The sequence below is a fragment of the Mytilus galloprovincialis genome, chromosome 1 (genome assembly GCF_965363235.1).
Source record: "Mytilus galloprovincialis chromosome 1, xbMytGall1.hap1.1, whole genome shotgun sequence".
NCBI lineage: Eukaryota > Metazoa > Mollusca > Bivalvia > Mytilida > Mytilidae > Mytilus > Mytilus galloprovincialis.
In genome coordinates, this window is record NC_134838.1 from 16,401,701 (window position 1) to 16,420,865 (window position 19,165).

General features: G+C 32.3%; 2 protein-coding genes across 6 annotated transcripts in view; both read left to right on the plus strand.

Annotated features, from left to right (window-relative positions):
• The window catches only part of LOC143067274 (uncharacterized), a 71,121-nt gene that overhangs the window by 36,732 nt on the left and 15,224 nt on the right, over positions 1 to 19,165 (plus strand). For all 5 annotated transcript variants that reach the window (XM_076240404.1, XM_076240418.1, XM_076240410.1 and 2 more), the window contains 10 exons: positions 223 to 388; positions 2,017 to 2,136; positions 2,545 to 2,620; positions 3,251 to 3,284; positions 3,580 to 3,721; positions 4,018 to 4,126; positions 9,857 to 10,006; positions 15,312 to 15,468; positions 16,405 to 16,480; positions 17,511 to 17,598. In XM_076240404.1, coding sequence (XP_076096519.1) covers positions 223 to 388; positions 2,017 to 2,136; positions 2,545 to 2,620; positions 3,251 to 3,284; positions 3,580 to 3,721; positions 4,018 to 4,126; positions 9,857 to 10,006; positions 15,312 to 15,468; positions 16,405 to 16,480; positions 17,511 to 17,598 — 1,118 coding nt within the window. The remainder of the gene's footprint in view (positions 1 to 222; positions 389 to 2,016; positions 2,137 to 2,544; positions 2,621 to 3,250; positions 3,285 to 3,579; positions 3,722 to 4,017; positions 4,127 to 9,856; positions 10,007 to 15,311; positions 15,469 to 16,404; positions 16,481 to 17,510; positions 17,599 to 19,165) is intronic.
• Positions 11,190 to 15,282, plus strand: LOC143067303 (uncharacterized protein C17orf113-like). The gene is made up of 9 exons (XM_076240445.1): positions 11,190 to 11,750; positions 12,028 to 12,342; positions 12,480 to 12,693; positions 12,817 to 13,189; positions 13,311 to 13,565; positions 13,688 to 13,873; positions 13,984 to 14,133; positions 14,267 to 14,464; positions 14,598 to 15,282. Exons 1-8 carry the CDS (start codon positions 11,492 to 11,494, stop codon positions 14,333 to 14,335), a joined length of 1,821 nt encoding a protein of 606 aa, XP_076096560.1. The 5' UTR covers positions 11,190 to 11,491; the 3' UTR covers positions 14,336 to 14,464; positions 14,598 to 15,282.

The following is a 19,165-nucleotide window of genomic DNA, read 5'->3' on the forward strand; positions in this document are numbered from 1 at the left end:
CTAATGAAAAAAATGTGTAAATATTTGTTATAAGTCCATTACCTTGTACTTAATTTTATTGTATTTACATAGAGAATTACAATCAATAACCCAAATTGGTAAATTTATTATAAAATAAATAGATGTTTGTTGAACATAAAGAAAATCAGTTTACATTATTGTTTATATCAATGTTTAAGGCTATATATCTTAATTTTTAATATCAATATTTACTTATTTTAGTTACCAGCCACTGATTTTATTATCATTAGATGGATTTAGAGCTGATTATTTACTGAGAAACTTTACTCCTTACATAAAAAAACTGAGCCAGTGTGGAGTACATGCTCCATATATGAGATCTGTATACCCAACAAAGACATTCCCAAACCATTACTCCATAGTTACGGTAAGACACTTTTCTCAATTGACCATGTAACTTCTTATTATTCTTCATAGTTTTTGTCTCGCCTGACAGAGTCAAAATGAGAGACATATAATTATGCTGTTTACGACATCATTGTCGGCGGCGTTGGCAGCAGTGGCAGCGTTGTCTACAATGTATTAGTTTGTGATTAGGTCTAGTTTATGGTGAACCACTAGAGGTAGGTCAAAGATATTTGGTATGCAGTTGTATTAGTATTGGCACATCTCATTACCATGGAGATTATTTGGCCTTGCCCCCTCAGTTATGGTTTATTGACTTTGACATTTTAATCATTTTTCATGTATTAGTTTGTGATTAGGTCACTTTATAAGGAACCACTAGTGGTAGGTCAATGATAATTGGTATGCAGTTGCATAAGCATTGGCATATGTCATTTCCATGAGATTATATGGCCTGCCCCCTCTGTCATGGTCTTTTGACTTTGAAATTTTTGCTTCAGTTTTGGTTTGTGATTAGGTCAGTTTATGGAGAACCACTTGTGGTACGTTACTGATATTTGGTATGCAGTTGTATTAGCATTGGCACATCTCATTTCCATGGAGATTACCGGTATATGGCCCGCCCCTTCTGTCATGGTCTTTTGACTGATATTTTTGCATAGTTTTGATGTATTGGTTTGTAATTAGGTCAGTTTATGGAGAACCACTTGTGGTAAGTCAATGATATTTGGTATGCAGTTGTATAAGCATTGACACACCTCATTTCCATGGAGATTATTTAGCCCCGCCCCCTCAGTTATGGTCTATTGACTTTGAAATTTTAATAATTTTTCATGTATTAGTTTGTTATTAGATAACTTTATAAGGAACCACTAGTGGTAAGTTAATGATAATTGGTATGCAGTTGTATAAAGCATTGGCATATGTCATTTCCATGGAGATTATTTGGCCCTTACCCCTCAGTTAGGTTTATTGACTTTGAAAGTTTTGCTTATTTTTATATGTATTAGTTTATAGTTAGGTTTTTTGAAAGGAAACTGCTAATGATAAGTCAATGATATTTAGTATGCAGTTGTATTAGCATTGGCAAATCTCATTTCCATGGAGATTTTATAGCCATGTACCTTCAGTCATGGTTTATTGACTTTGAATATTTGCAAAACTTTACATGTTTAAGTGTTGCTATTTTAATTACAACATTTGCATTATCGAAATTACAAAAAAGCGAGACATATATCTGTGATAAAAGTTTATATAGAATAAATCCAAGTATTGTGAACAAATTTTAGTAAAGTTTAGAACCTTTGCTTTTTCAGACATTAAGCACTGAAGAATTACAGAAAATCATGGATTAAAGATAAATATAATTTGGTGTAAAATACACTTTTTATATACCGGTAATCATTTTGATAAAATATATATGTAATTGTGCTTAAGCTAACATTTAATCTTCACAGATCAAAGTTGACTTAGTCGGTGTAGATTTTGTTCTTTGAGCATTTTTGGTTTGTGTGCTCTCTAATAATTATGTCTTTAGCTCTCCAAACAGTTGGTCTTGAGTTCTGATATACCTAATGAGGCTTATTTAAGAAATGTGTTGTGTGCATGAAAATCATTGATAGTAAAACTGATATATTGCCTTTTCATTAGGGTCTGTATCCTGAATCCCATGGTGTGATAGACAACAACATGTATGATGAATCTATTGGTGCCTGGTTTGGTATGTCTAAACCTAATGCTAGTGATCCAAGATGGTGGAAAGGGGAACCAGTAAGTAAAGAAACAAATTTGCAAACTGCAATTTTCCCTAACGCTTGAACATTTATTAAGTCAAGCTTAGTGACATGGGGATGTATAATAGTCAAACATGCCATACTTTACAATGTCGCTAGAAAACATCGAATTTGGGCCACTCAAAGTGGTCACTTTTGCCTTCCTGCATTGTCACATTTTATTAATCCGATTATGTTACAAATGTGAATGTCCATTGAAGATTAATTCAACTCGACCTACACTTTGTCCATGAGTAATTTTTTAATGCTTCTTATATTATAGATAATACTAAGTTATGTAAGTTACACAGATAAAAGGTTTTGTTGTTCACAATTACTTATGACTAGTTATAGTGTATAGTGAAATCTTTAAATGTTAATGTATAGTTCAATCTCATTCTTCTAGATATGGAATACAGCAAAGAAGAATAATAAAAAGTCAGCAACATATTTCTGGCCAGGATCTGATGTACAGATTCAAGGTAGGTATGGAAGTGTGCACATGATTATGTTTAAAGGGTAATCACAGGGGCAGATCTAGGATTGTTGAAAGGGTGTGATATAATTCCTTAAAACTGACTATATAGTAATAAATTGGATGATATTATGCTGGCAATCTGATTATTAAAGGGGCCCCACAGTAGTAAGGATTCCTGCTCAACAGTCTTCAACTGAGAATAATTCTGACTGTTTTGTTGCCAATACCTGTTGACAGTACATGTACTTTTCTCACAATTTAACTTATTTGTTTATTTAAATTGGCATACAGTAGCTTTTGAGTTGAGACTGCTCTTGCAGAATAGTTGAAAATAGGTCAGTTTTTAAATCTACAATTCCAAGAAATTTTCGAATTGATATCAGTTTTAATTAATTATTAGATTAAGATAGTATATCAAAAAGATATAACAGTGTCATGTTCAGAAAGTTTTTAAATATTTCTCATAAGACTATTTTAAAATCATGATGTCCAAAAATTATGGTCTTAAATAACATCAATAATCGTCTGAATTGATAAAATGATAAATCTTTGACACTATAGGTTGTATCAGTATTCCACAAAATTTCTGCTAATGTCTTGTATATTATTTCTGATACATTGATTATTTTTACAGGAATGTACCCTGATATATGGAAGAAATATGATGGGTAAGATATGTTTTAATCATTGTATCCTCTTTTGGTGTTGTCAACAAATATTTGTTCCCCTTAACAGAAGCAAAAGGAACAAAATAATGCAGATATATATTTGTTCCATTGGAAATAATATAAAGGAATATTTCTTCCTCTTGGAACTTATATTATGTAGGAACTTCTATATATTGCCAATTAAGTTACTTTAATATCTAAGAGAACAAAACTGAGAATTGCGATTTGTAAGTAATTTAAAATTATGCATTTTAATTTTAAAAAATAAATAACTTTGATCTTATTATTGTTACAGAAAAATTCCATTTGATTCTCGAGTTGATGAGTTACTACGATGGGTAGAATTACCAGCAGGACAGAGACCAGATTTTATGACATTGTATTTTGATGAACCAGATCATACTGGACATTCTGTTGGACCTGACGATATTCCAAAGGTACTTTAAATATGATTGTTTTGGTTACTTAATAAATGAGATGATTCTATTCCACGTTTTTGGATATCTACTATTGACAATTTAATATCCTCAATATCAACAGAGTTGATAACTAAATTAGCAAAAAGTAAACCCCTTACAAAAAAGTTCCATTTTACAGTATGTGTTACTGATATGGGTGAATGTAAGAAAATTTAATTTATAAGGCTGCTCTTAACCTTTAACAGTTAAGAACATTACAAAATTATAGTAGTACAAACTCACCAGTAACTTAAAATAGAATTATCTGATTACAGATTGGTCAGGCACTAGATAAAGTAGATGAAGCAGTAGGCAGATTGATGGAAGGTTTATATCGTCGTAACTTACACAATTGTGCTAATATTATAATAGTAGCTGACCATGGTAGGTGTTTGAGTGGAGATTCAGGAAGGTTTTACCGGCTTCCTATTTGTTTTAACTTTCTTATCATTCTTCTACTGTTTTCCTAAATTGTAAGACCTGCACAGAATATAAAATGCATTATAAAGTAAATATAATACTTTCTATTTATCTTGTTTATTAAAAAAGATAAGTATAACTGTAGTGTTTATGAATATCTATGCATTCCTTTCCTTCTATAGTTGATCTTTTACAATACTGATCTGTGCAATGTTTAAATACCTGTAGGTACTTTTTAGCTCACCTGGCCCAAAGGGCCAAGTGAGCTTTTCCCATCACTTTGCGTCCGGCGTCCGGCGTCCGGCGTCGTTAACTTTTACAAAAATCTTCTCCTCTGAAACTACTGGGCCAAATTAAACCAAACTTGGCCACAATCACCATTGGGGTATCTAGTTTTTAAAATGTGTCCGGTGACCCGGCCAACCAACCAAGATGGCCACCATGGCTAAAAATAGAACATAGGGGTAAAATGCAGTTTTTGGCTTATAACTCAAAAACCAAAGCATTTAGAGCAAATCTGACATGGATAAAATTGTTTATCAGGTCAAGATCTAGCTGCCCTGAAATTTTCAGATAAATCGGACAACCCGTTGTTGGGTTGCTGCCCCTAAATTGGTAATTTAAAGGAAATTTTACTGTTTTTGGTTATTATCTTGAATATTATTAAAGATAGAGATAAACTGTAAACAGCAATAATGTTCAGCAAAGTAAGATTTACAAATAAGTCAACATGACCGAAATGGTCAGTTGACCCCTTTAGGAGTTATTGCCCTTTATAGTCAATTTTTAACCATTTTTAGTAAATCTTAGTAATCTTTTACAAAAATCTTTTCCTCTGAAACTACTGGGCCAAATTAAACCAAACTTGGCCACAACCATCTTTGGGGTATCAAGTTTAAAAAATGTGTCCGGTGACCTGGCCATCAAACCAAGATGGCCGCCATGGCTAAAAATAGAACATAGGGGTAAAATGCAGTTTTTGGTTTATAACTCAAAAACCAAAGCATTTAGAGCAAATCTGACATGGAGTTAAATTGTTTATCAGGTCAAGATCTATCTGCCCTGAAATTTTCAGATGAATCGGACAACCAGTTGTTGGGTTGCTGCCCCTAAATTGGTAATTTTAAGGAAATTTTACTGTTTTTGGTTATTATCTTGAATATTATTATAGATAGAGATAAACTGTAAACAGCAATAATGTTCAGCAAAGTAAGATTTACAAATAAGTCAACATGACCGAAATGGTCAGTTGACACCTTTAGGAGTTATTGCCCTTTAAAGTCAATTTTTAACCATTTTTAGCTCACCTGGCCCAAAGGGTCAAGTGAGCTTTTCCAATCACTTTCCGTCCGGCGTCGGCGTCGTCGTCCGTCGTCCGTCGTCGTTATTTTTTACAAAAATCTTCTCCTCTGAAACTACTGGGCCAAATTAAACCAAACTTGGCCACAATCATTATTGGGGTATCTAGTTTAAAAAATGTGTCCAGTGGCTTGGCCAACCAACCAAGATGGCTGCCATGGCTAAAAATAGAACATAGGGGTAAAATGCAGTTTTTGACTTATAAATCAAAAACCAAAGCATTTAGAGCAAATCTGACTGGAGTAAAATTGTTTATCAGGTCAAGATCTATCTGCCCTGAAATTTTCAGATGAATCAGACAACCCATTGTTGGGTTGCTGCCCTTGAATTGGTAATTTTAAGGAAATTTTTCTGTTTTTGGTTATTATCTTGAATATTATTATAGATAGCGATAAACTGTAAACAGCAATAATGTTCAGCAAAGTAAGATTTACAAATAAGTCAACATGACCGAAATGGTCAGTTGACCCCTTGAGGAGTTATTGCCCTTTATAGTCAATTTTTAACCATTTTTCGTAAATCTTAGTTATCTTTTACAAAAATCTTCTCCTCTGAAACTACTGGGCTAAATTAATCCAAGCTTAGCCACAATCATCTTTGGGGTATCTAGTTAAAAAAATGTGTCCGGTGACCTGGCCATCAAATCAAGATGGCCGCCATGGCTAAAAATAGAACATAGGGGTAAAATGCAGTTTTTGGCTTATAACTCAAAAACCAAAGCATTTAGAGCAAATCTGACAGGGGTGAAATCGTTTATCAGGTCAAGATCTATCTGCCATGAAATTTTCAGATGATTCGGACAACCCGTTGTTGGGTTGCTGCCCCTGAATCGGTAATTTTAAGGAAATTTTTCTGTTTTTGGTTATTATCTCGAATATTATTATAGATAGAGATAAACTGTAATAGCAATAATGTTCAGCAAAGTAAGATTTACAAATAAGTCAACATGACCGAAATGGTCAGTTGACCCCTTGAGGAGTTATTGCCCTTTATAGTCAATTTTTAACCATTTTTCGTAAATCTTAGTTTATCTTTTACAAAAATCTTCTCCTCTGAAACTACTGGGCCAAATTAATCCAAACTTAGCCACAATCATCTTTGGGGTATCTAGTTAAAAAAATGTGTCCGGTGACCTGGCCATCAAATCAAGATGGCCACCACGGCTAAAAATAGAACATAGGGGTAAAATGCAGTTTTTGGCTTATAACTCAAAAACCAAAGCATTTAGAGCAAATCTGACATGAGTTAAATTGTTTATCAGGTCAAGATCTATCTGCCATGAAATTTTCAGATGATTCGGACAACCCGTTGTTGGGTTGCTGCCCCTGAATCGGTAATTTTAAGGAAATTTTTCTGTTTTTGGTTATTATCTCGAATATTATTATAGATAGAGATAAACTGTAAACAGCAATAATGTTCAGCAAAGTAAGATTTACAAATAAGTCAACATGACCGAAATGGTCAATTGACCCCCTAAGGAGTTATTGTCCTTTATAGTCAATTTTTAACAATTTTCAAAAAATTTGTAAATTTTTATTAACATTTTCCACTGAAACTACTGGGCCAAGTTCATTATAGATAGAGATAATTGTAAGCAGCAAGACTGTTCAGTAAAGTAAGATGTACAAACACATCACCATCACCAAAACACAATTTTGTCATGAATCCATCTGCTTCCTTTGTTTAATATTCACATAGACCAAGGTGAGCGACACAGGCTCTTTAGAGCCTCTAGTTCGTAAATTTTAGTAATCTTTTACAAATATCTTCTCCTCTGAAACTACTGGGCCAAATTAATCCAAACTTGGCCACAATCATCTTTGGGTATTTAGTTTTAAAAATATGTTCAATGACCCGGCCATCAAACCAAGATGGCCGCCATGGCTAAAAATAGAACATAGGGGTAAAATACAGTTTTTGGCTTATAACTCAAAAACCAAAGCATTTAGAGCAAATTTGACATGGGTTAAATTGTTTATCAGGTCAAGATCTATCTGCCCAGAAATTTTCAGATGAATCGAACAACCCGTTGTTGGGTTGCTGCCCCTAAATTGGTAATTTTAAGGAAATTTTACTGTTTTGGGTTATTATCTTGAATATTATTATAGATAGAGATAAACTTTTAACAGCAATAATGTACAGCAAAGTAAGATTTACAAATAAGTCAAATGACTGAAATGGTCAATTGACCCCCTAAGGAGTTATTGTCCTTTATAGTCAATTTTTAACAATTTTCATAAAATTTGTAAATTTTTACTAACATTTTCCACTGAAACTACTGGGCCAAGTTCATTATAGATAGAAATAACTGTAAGCAGCAAGAATGTTCAGTAAAGTAAGACGTACAAACACATCACCATCACCAAAACACAATTTTGTCATGAATCCATCTGCTTCCTTTGTTTAATATTCACATAGACCAAGGTGAGCGACACAGTCTCTTTAGATCCTCTAGTTTTGCATAAAATTAATGAATAAAAAAGACAAGGTTCACTTATGGCCCAAAATGGACTCATATATCAACTTTATCACAAAACACCAAAAAGTTCACAAATTGATTTGTAAATAGGTCTATTTTAAAATTCCTAATGCTATATATATATATATATATATGTAGGACTCTAAAGTACGATGGTCACGCTAAAGTGCGATGGTCTGCGCTAAAGTGTGATGCTTCCACATGCTAAAGTCTGATTGTCCGCGAAAGTATAGACGTAAGAATCGTAGTTTGATTATGACGTTAATAGTCGTTTATACAAACCCAAAAATGAACATGCCGGAAGATAGATTAGGAATATTTGATTAACAATGTTTACATCAAATGTTTATGACTTACTAGTAATAGATTTAAACTTAACCGTTCTTTGTCGGCTATAGCGCAATGTTTATTTTTTTTTTCGAGTGCTGGAAGAAAGACTTGTATCTTACAGTCAACCATTTTACTATATACATACAAAACAGTATATACATACTTATCCTGCTTCTATTTGTATCGTAGGTAAAACTAACATACATGTTTTCATGCGTGAATTATAAATTGTCTGCTAAAACATAAAACATTAGTTTGTTCTGTACATTGTAGGAAAATAAAACATGTACATGTATTTGTTCTCGTTACGACAAAGATAAAACTCGGCGAACATTGCCTTTCTCTCGCATTTGAATTAAAGCTTATATAAATAAATGTTGCATATTCCGACAATGAACGAATTTTATATTTATAATTTTTCAATGACGACTGTAAGGGAGTTTGTAACATTATTGTGAACGGCAATATACACCAATTAATCAAATATTCAATACGCTCCGAATTGTTAAAAAATCATTTTACATGAAATATGATATTTTGCGACACATAAATTGCCTTTATATCATTTATTACTTGGTCGGACTTGTTAATTTAGAAACATCCCGGTTTATAAAGCCTATCACATATGTTGTTGTACCTTATAATACTAGCTTTTCCAAAAATACTTTTTTAACCTCGATGTTTTAATCCCTCGAACCTTACCCTTTGGACCATCGTACTTTAGCGTAATACACCATCATACTTTAGCGTAGACCATCGCACTTTAGCTTGACCATCGCACTTTAGCGTGACCATCGCACTTTAGAGTACCATCGCACTTTAGAGTCCTACATATATATATATATATATATATATATATATATCAGTTCATTTCATAAAAGTACATAATTCTCTCCAAATTAGGCCCATTTGGACATTTTGTCAAATTATGATGATATGGGGCAATTTTCAGACCTAAAATCTTTAGGAAAAGTTTGGCTGCCACCTGTGATTCAAAATGTTTTGTAACCAAAAGATTCCAAATGTGATATAGAATTCATCAATATAAAAACTTTTTGAATCGTGGATGGCGGCCAAGGTTAATTATGCCAAAACAATTAACATTTTGGACAAAATTGACTAAAATTGATCTTAAATATTTAAGGGGTCATAGCTTCAAAATTTTAAAAGGAAGATGCCAAAAAAGTATATTTTAGTCTTAACAGTATTTTCACAAGTATTTCTATTTGAAATTTGTAATTGTATGGCCAAATTTAAAAAACATTTAAAAAATTAGGACCAATTTTATCCCTTCGTAAATCTTCTCCTTTCCATGGTCTCAGGATTTATCTTTTTATGATTTTAATGAAATGTACAAAAATTGAACTGCTTTTAAAGAAGTAATTAGTACACCATGAGTCTTAAAATCTCTGTACACAATGATTTATTTATGGAATAGTCTTAAATTCAGAATTTACTGAGAAAACTGACCTTTTGATCTGATCTACAATTTATTTATTAATAATGCTGTCACAATATGATTTCAGGAATGTCGGATACATCATGCGACAGGCTGATTACAGTGAGAGATTATATAACAGAGTATAATAACATGTATGTCTATGAGGGAGCATTCAGCAGAATCAATCCTAAAATCAAATATGGAAGATCACATCCTAGATCTGTACCCAATCCAGGTAATACCGTATAGCGGATTATTTTCGTGAGGTGTAAATTTTTCGCGGATAGAACAAAATTTCCACAATAAATTCCCCCAAATTAAATGTGTACATGTAAAGGTATTGATAAAAATATTGAATCCGCCAAATTAATAGCCGCCAAAATATTTGGTATACTTTATTCAATGAAAATCACGAAATTGTACACCGGCGAAAATTACCCGCTTATGCTAAGGAGAATAGTAAAATATGATTCTGGAGGACACATCCTCTACCTTTCTTAATCAAAATAGTATAGACTGCTTTATATTTAGGGTACCATGACTTACATACTTCGATCTGTGACAATGATTAAGTTGCAAATTTAGATGCATTCTTGTAAACCAAAATACATCAGTGATCCTATGCTTTGAGATCAAAGATCACAACCACCACAATTCTCTTCAAGTGACTAAGATGATTGAAGGGCTATGGTTCACCAAATTCTCATGAGTTTCATCAGTGATGTTTACCACTATTTAAATCTCTCAAAAATCACCACATTCCTATCACATAGTCAGTGTTCTCCCCAGGCCGATATGACGCTGCGGTCCCGCAGCGCCTTCAAAATATTTTCATAATTCCCGCAGCACCTTAACTTGCCGCTGTCCCTTAATATCTGATCCCGCAGCGTGTTAATTTTCACAATTTCATTGTAAATGTTGGTTAAAATTGTCAAGTTGCTGATCACCGCTGAGCGGTTGGTCAGTGTTACGCAATAAATGATAATTAATTTTACCTGAGACACCCTTATCAGACCATTTTATCAGATTATAGCGTTAATGTTCATCAAGAAGATAGATATTTTGATAGGAATATTAAAGTTTCTAAAAACTTCAGTGTAAAAAATGAAGAAATAGATCGCAAATGCATTGTATTTACGCATCGTCTTTGTGATCACTTGAACATTTATATAACGAATTTTTTCATTGGTCGAGAAGAAGAATCTATTTAAACATGACCAATGAACGTGTTCAATACACGTGATAAATTTGAATACACATTTCTAAATATATTTACGATGAAAATTATGAATGGAGTATTTGAACGTGAAAAAATAAAATAAACTTTGATAAAAGATTACGAGAAGTGATTTATTTAATAGAAATTGAAAAAAATGTTGCTTGCTATGGTTAATTCGTCTGAAACTGATGAATATTTCATAAATAAATTTTTTATAGAACATCGATCGTAAATCCGTATGTCGGGAAATATGTGACAATCAACATGAATACGGAATCGCCCAGCTTCTGTTTAATGTCACTAGTAAACAATTTCAATGGTTTTAACTTTGACGAATTTGTCAAGTTTCGTTTATATCACCTGCCAAAGATAGGTTTTGACAATAATACACACGGAAGCGTAATGTCAAACTACGGAAACTGGTCAGCTGTTCATTAAAATATTTTTATTTTAAAAAGTTGTATACCAAAATATCTTAACCATATTCAATTTTGATTTTAAATGAACATGATATCTACTAATAAGAAAGGGGTTAAGAGAAAGGCAGATGATGGAATTAGAAGTTTTTTCAGACCAATGACTTCTAATGAAAAGGAGAATACACCTCCGTCTACATCGTCAGTAGTATATATAGCAGAGGCTATTGCTTCTCCTAATCCAAAGCGGGCTAAAGTTTCAGCAATAGTTAACAAGCACCGTGTTTCTGGCTTCAATGACAAGTGGCTGACTGAATTTTCGTGGCTTAGGAATGTTGAAGGGGGTAAGGAAAATTTTATAAATTTTATTTCATAAAAGATTATTGTTAACTTATTTGCAGAAATCGTTCATCAATATAAAGAAAAATAGTTGAGGATGAATCTCGTTCATGTCAGTATTTTCATGAGTCTCAGTATGATTATAAACTATATTTTTAATTTTTTAAATACATTTTGCTAGATAGAACTTGATCATGTATAACAAAGATATATATGTCTCTGTGTATAATAATGAAATTAAACAACCTGAATCAAAATTTTGTATTAATTATTTTTTAAAAGGAATGAAATGTAACTTGTGTACAAAACATCAAAGGAGACCCAAAAAGTGTGTACCAGGGAAAGCTGCATGGGTTGATTTGCCTTGCTCATGGATGGTACGTGAAAGCATTCTTAGACATGGGCGCAGTGAGACACATAAAGAGGCTGTTACTTTTGAAGGGGCAAGAGTTCTTGCTAACACCAGTCTTGCCACAGCAGTTGAGAAGGAAGTCACATTAAATGAGATGGCAATGGAATCAGCAATGAAGTGCTTGTATTGGCTGTGCAAAAGGGAACTTCCACACACAACCAACTATGTTCCTTTGATGAATCTTTGTAAGTTGATTTTCAGTACTAATAATAATGCTCAGTTCAAATATATTTCAAGATTATATTTCAAGAAAAATATTTTGAATGAATTATTGTGCTGTGCTAGGCCTAAACCTCTAAATTATCAAAAAATCTTTTGACAGGCAAAGACGTTGGTGTTGATGTACTGAATGCCTTGATGGTTGGAGAGAATGCAAAATACACTTCTGAAAGATTTATCCAGGAAGCTTTGCTGTCATTTAAATATATTGTTCAGACTCCACTTATCTGTGACCTGAAAAATTCACCCTTCTATACTGTAATGGTTGATGAAACTACTGATGTAGCTGTTAAGAAGGAGTTGATTCTCTATGTGAGGTAAAAAAATCTTAAAATTTTAGACAGTTACTTATGATTTTTTTAATTCCTAAACTACTAACATGACTAACTTTTTCAGCCACTTCTTTCATTGAAATACTTCATATTTGTTTTTTGTTACAGATTTCTTAAAAATGGCAAAAGTTCAACTCATTTTCTAAAAATGATTGAACTTTTTGATGGGAAAGCAGCAACTATCAAAAGTGCCATAGTCCAAACTCTGGAAGAGATTGACGTGCCATTGGAGAAGATGTGTGCATTAGGAAGTGATGGGGCATCTGTCATGCTTGGTAGAAAAGGAGGTGTTGCAGCATTGCTGAAGGAGTCTGTTCCAACCTTGATTGCAAACCACTGTGTTGCCCATAGGTTGGCTTTAGCAAGCTCACAAGCTGCTGCTGCTGTCCCTTATCTGAAGAAGTTTAAGGCAATTGTGGAACAGCTGTACAGATTCTACCAGTACAGTGCAGTCAGAATGGCAGCACTTCATCACATTCAGGTAAGAACATCTTAATATGACTTAAATATTATATTAATGTTTGTGTGGTTGTTAGTTGAACACTTATAAATCATTAATTGGACATGCAAGTATTGATTTTTATGTATGCTCATAATTTTAGGAAATTCTCCAGGAGCCAGTTATCAAAATTACAGAGGCAAAAGATGTTAGGTGGCTTTCCCATGACAAAGCTGTCCAATCTATAAGGAGATGCTTTCCTTCAATCATCACAAGTTTGGAGAGAGAAGCCAAGGAGAGAGGAGATGCCCAAGCACTAGGCCTGGCCACATTTGTACAGAAGTTTGACTTCATTGCAACTTTGTACATGATGTGTGATTTGCTGCCACCACTATCACAACTTTCAAAAGCCTTGCAGGTAACATTATTTTACAAATACTTAATTTATAATTCAGTTAATTGTTATAATATCTGCACTGTCAAGATTCAAATAGGTAAATAATCTAAATTTAGTTATTAAATACAAGATTTGTTTTACAGAGAAAAGATGCAGACTACACAGTAGTAAGACCTCTTGTGACTGGAACTATAAAGACCATCCAATCATTTAAAGAAAGGCATGGGGAAAATTATGCTTCAGTGAGGAAAGTGATAGATGATTTAATCAAAGAAAACTTCAAAGTCAAGAGTCCAACAGAGGAGGAATTTGATAAATTTGAAAGACAGGTAATTCATAAGTACATGTATATGACATTACAATAATCTGGATTTGTAAATTGAATATGTATGTTCTATAAAATTGTTCACAATGTAAACATTTCCAAATTACATTTTAGGTCTACTTTCCATACATTGACCATGTGGCGGAGAATTTGGAGAAGAGGTTTCCAGATTTACCTCTGTTGGAAAGCTTTTCTGTGTTTGACCCCAATAGTGTTCCAGAAGACCCAGAAGAAGCTGAGGGTTATGGCAGGGAGCAAATAGGGGTAAATAGCTTTATACATGTACTTCTTTTATGTAATAAAACAAAGTATAACAACTAAAAGTTTTTTTGGCTCTTTATTATTTTATTCCATTTATATATTTTATTTTTTCAAATTGGATATATATCTTTTTCAGATCCTTTCAGATCAAAATGGATCTGGTGCCATTAAGCCAGGAGTGGAGGCTACTAAAGAATACAATTAACACTGATGACAGCCTCAGGTCTATCTGCTAGTTTGATCATGCAGCAATTGGCTGGCAAGTTAGCAGCAGGTTTTCCTCTGTTGTCCAGCCTATCAGCTGTTGGCTTATTATTGCCTACATCTACTGCAGGTAAATACATATATCCTAAATAAAATCTTGACATCATAACATGAATATGCATTATCTTTTCATTTATCATACTATTTATTTAAGTTGCAAGTTGAACTATACAAATTCAGGTATTAATTTATTTATATTTTAGATTGTGAAAGGGGATTTTCAACCCTAAAGAGGATCAAGACAGAGTTGAGGAACAGACTATCAAATAAGATAACAAACTGTCTTGTAACCATATCCCTAGAAGGAGAAGAGAGTACAGAGATAGATATTTCTGAAGCTGTTCAGCACTGGAACCCCCAAAAGAACAGGAGAATCTTTTCTTGAACTTTATTTACTTTTTATTGACTGAAATCAATTCATTCCATACATGTATATATTCTTTAATTTATAAATACTATGCATTATTAAACACATGTCACAAAGCTTTATATTTCATATTGCATGCCATTATTTATGACAGTGATTGCTTTCGTGTCACAATAGTTCACCCAAAAAAAAAGAGTTACGCGCCCTTGAATTTTGCGCCTTCAAAAATTTCTGGGGAGAACACTGATAGTGGTCTACAATTCCATAACCTATATTGCATACTTTAGATGTAAATATATTTTCATTTTCAGTCTTCATGTTTAACTACAAGCCCAACAACAAAGACTAGTAAAACTATTTGCAGGCCTGTCAAAATCATCTCTTTAGGCTAATAGAATATAACCAAAATTTTCCATAAATTGAGATCTGGGGCCTGTATATTGTTTATTGTAAAGACTGCATTTGATCAAAGTAACTCAATAATTGCTATAAATTTTCTAAAAAATATTTATCATTTTGTTTATAAATGAATGTCTTTCTCATTTTCCAGTACCTGTTGCTAATATTATTGCAAATATGAGTTGTAAAACACCACACATGAAAGTATATAACAAACTATTGTTACCAAAGCGACATCACTATGCCAACAGTCCCAGGATAGCAGACATTATAGTTGATGTGGAAGATAAATGGTTGTTTACCTATAGGTATTTATAAAATAAAAAGTGCCTTGATTCAATGGATAATGTGTGATTCTTAAGTTTTAAATTCAAATTTAGTTTAATATTGTTTGCTCCATATTCTAGCTTTATTTCATATGTAATTAAGTAATGCTTTTTTAATTTGCTCACCTGACTAAAAGAACTATGGTAAACTATTGCCTTCACTTGGTTTCTTTTACTTTTATTTTCATCTTTTGTTTGGGATTTTTATGCCCCACCTCTGATAGTAGAGGGGCATTATGTTTTCTGGTCTGTGCTTATGTTCGTCCGTTTGTTCGTCCGTCCATCCATTCATTTGTCTGTTCGTCTGTCCGTTCATCCCACTTTAGGTTAAATTTTTTGGTCAAGGTAGTTTTTGATGAAGTTGAAGTCCAATCAACTTGAAACTTTAGTACACATGTTCCCTATGATATGATCTTTCTAATTGTAATGCCAAATTAGATCTTTCACCCCAATTTCACGGTCCACTGAACATAGATAATGGGGCATCTGTGTACTTGGGACACATTCTTGTTCTAAAAGAATCTTCTCTAAAACCAAATACTGACATAAAGATGCTCAGGGTATATACTGTAAATTCAGAAATTATTGCAAGATTTTTAATGTTGGGAATAATGTGATCAAATGAGTATTGTAATAATAAGAACTCACATTCTGAATTCAGACACTTGTATTTGTATTCAGATTTTGCTGTAATCTAAAAATTATTCTCACAATTTGAAAAGTAATCTGATATGACTAAACTGTCTGTTGAGTGTTGGATTCTTGCTCTTAAAGCGGCATTAGCTGTTTAATTCATGTTACTAATTTGAATTAGTCAACCAAATTGTTCATTCTTGTTTCACTTTCAATGTTTACATTCTTTTCCTTTTGATATTATGGAGCTTTTTTTGTTTTTTAATAATTCTCATTTCTTTGTAGAGCACTTAAAAGTTACAATAAGCGCTTCTGTGTTGGAGGTAACCATGGTTATGATAATATGTATAAATCTATGAATGTAAGTATAAATATCTCCTTACATTAGCTTTTTCAATTAAACTTTATTTCAGTGGGATAATTATGTGAGATATCTGTAATGGTAAGAATATGTGATGGATGTAAATAATACAAAAATCTCATATATTACTAGAATGGAAATACTCCACAGATCAAAAGAATAGTTCTTTGATGGTTGGTCTTCAATTTTACAGTGAAAAGGGAATCATCAATGACAAAAAAAAAGAGTGTTAGGACAAGATTACCTGTACCATTAATTTAAATGGTACTATTTTATATGTATTAGGACAAGATTGCCTGTACCATTAATTTAAATGGTACTATTTTATATGTATTAGGACAAGATTGCCTGTACCTATGTATTAGGACAAGATTGCCTGTACCATTAATTTAAATGGTACTATTTTATATGTATTAGGACAAGATTGCCTGTACCATTAATTTAAATGGTACTATTTTATATGTATTAGGACAAGATTGTCTGTACCATTAATTTAAATGGTACTATTTTATATGTATTAGGACAAGATTGTCTGTACCATTAATTTAAATGATACTATTTTATATGTATTAGGACAAGATTGCCTGTACCATTAATTTAAATGATACTGTTTTATATCTTTTGATCATAGTTATTTTGTTATAAAGGGAATTATATGCAGGAATTATATACTGCATTTTAAATGGGTGAAGAATTCTCAGAGTGATTAAAAAAATCTTTACCTTACATAAGGGGAGATAACTCAGATAATTTAGTTTTTTAAAAGAATGTCTTGTAAATGTATCTATTTGTCAATGGTATCAAGTGCAGCTTTGTGCTCTTAAAAATATAACAACCAAATTGAATTTCTTGACCAATTAAAAATAATATTCATCTTTTACTTGGAGCAAACTTGCAATTGCAATTTACAAAAGACATTTAATAACTACCTTTAACACAGTATCATGTTTAACAAAATTATTGAAAAATATATCTGAACCACCTGCATATGATATATGAAATGAGCTATTATGCCATCCACCTTTTTCAGGCTTTATTTTTGGCACATGGGCCGTCCTTTAAACAGAATCTTAAAGTAGAACCATTTGAGAATATTGAGCTATACAATTTGATGTCAGGTATGTATTCTATTGATTGATACATGTGGTTTGTTCCAACACCCTCCAGTGGTATTAAAATGGCAGGACATTATAAGGGTTCATATCTTTGTAGTATTCTTCATTTTTGTGCCACTGATTTCTCATATAGAAAATAGCACTAAAGTCATTACCTCAAATTATGTTTCATCTCATTTCAGAAAAATAATGGATAATTTAAGTCTGGAAAATAATTTTAAAAACATTTGGATTACCACTGCTTTGATAAAAAAAAAGTACAAGAGTGATAACAAAGGATGACTTTTGATGTATGAGAAGTATACATTAAGATGCCTGCAAGTTGTTGAAGCAACACATCAGTTTAATGATATCTGATATATGTATAATTGATCTGTAATATATCATGACAAGATCTAATACCTATAATATCTTTTCAAATGGCAATTGTTTCAGATAAATAAGATTTTAAACTTATTTCAAATTATGTAAGAATCCTGTGTTTTGATTGGTTGATAGCCAGTGTATTTTTCACCAATTTACTGCTATCAAATGAATAGCGTTCATTTTTAATGTTGCCAGGGTATATGCAAAAAGGATGTACCTTTTTTACCCTCTCTGCTGTGGTATTTGCCAAATAATACTCTATCCGACTGGACGCTTGTAACCTCACAATCATCAATGCGTTTTTGAACATTAACATTAGGTGTAATTAAACAGATATAATAATAATAATAATAATAATAATAATTCTTTATTTAAAGAGGGTTACACAGTTAGCTATAAAGCTTATCTTCCCTGAGGCCCTCATGAAATACAATGAAATATAACAAACAATTACAAAATATCAAACAGACACACATACATGAATAATGAAATAAAAAAATTGTTATGAAATATACAATTTTCAAAACTGGTAAAAGTTCAAATTCATATATGACATGTATAGTATTGGCATCAACAATATCATAAGTTTGAGTACTAAGTGTGTGAAAATTATTATGCAAATAAAAAACGCAACGGTTCTTAATGTTCCATCAAGTAATTTTTGAAATCTTTTTTGAATGAGCTTGTACTTGAGGTTGATTTTTTCAGGGATATTGGTAAGTTATTCCATAAAATAGATCCTGAATATTTAAAAGATTTCTTATAAAGCTCTGTTTTGGCTTTTGGAACTTGTAAATTTTTGCAAGAGGCATTTCTCAAACGATATTGGTTTATTTCTGGCATTTCTTTAAATTTTTCAGTGAGATATACAGGGGCTTCATTCTTAAGGCATTTATGCATCAAAACTGATTTGTGGTATGAGATTCTGTTCTCTACTGTCATCCATCCAAGCTGTTTAAACAGTGGAGCTGATGATGAAAGTGGATCAGCATTTAAAATAAGTCTTGCAGCCCTTTTTCTGCAATTTTATTATTCTGACTAGCTCATTTTTAGCACAACCACTCCAAATAATACAACAATAATCTATCAGTGGGAGAATATAACCATTATAAAATAATTTTCTTAGATCAATATTTAGAAATTTCTTGATTTTAGAGAGTAAAAAAAGTCTAGATGAAATTGATGAACATAAGTAATTAATATG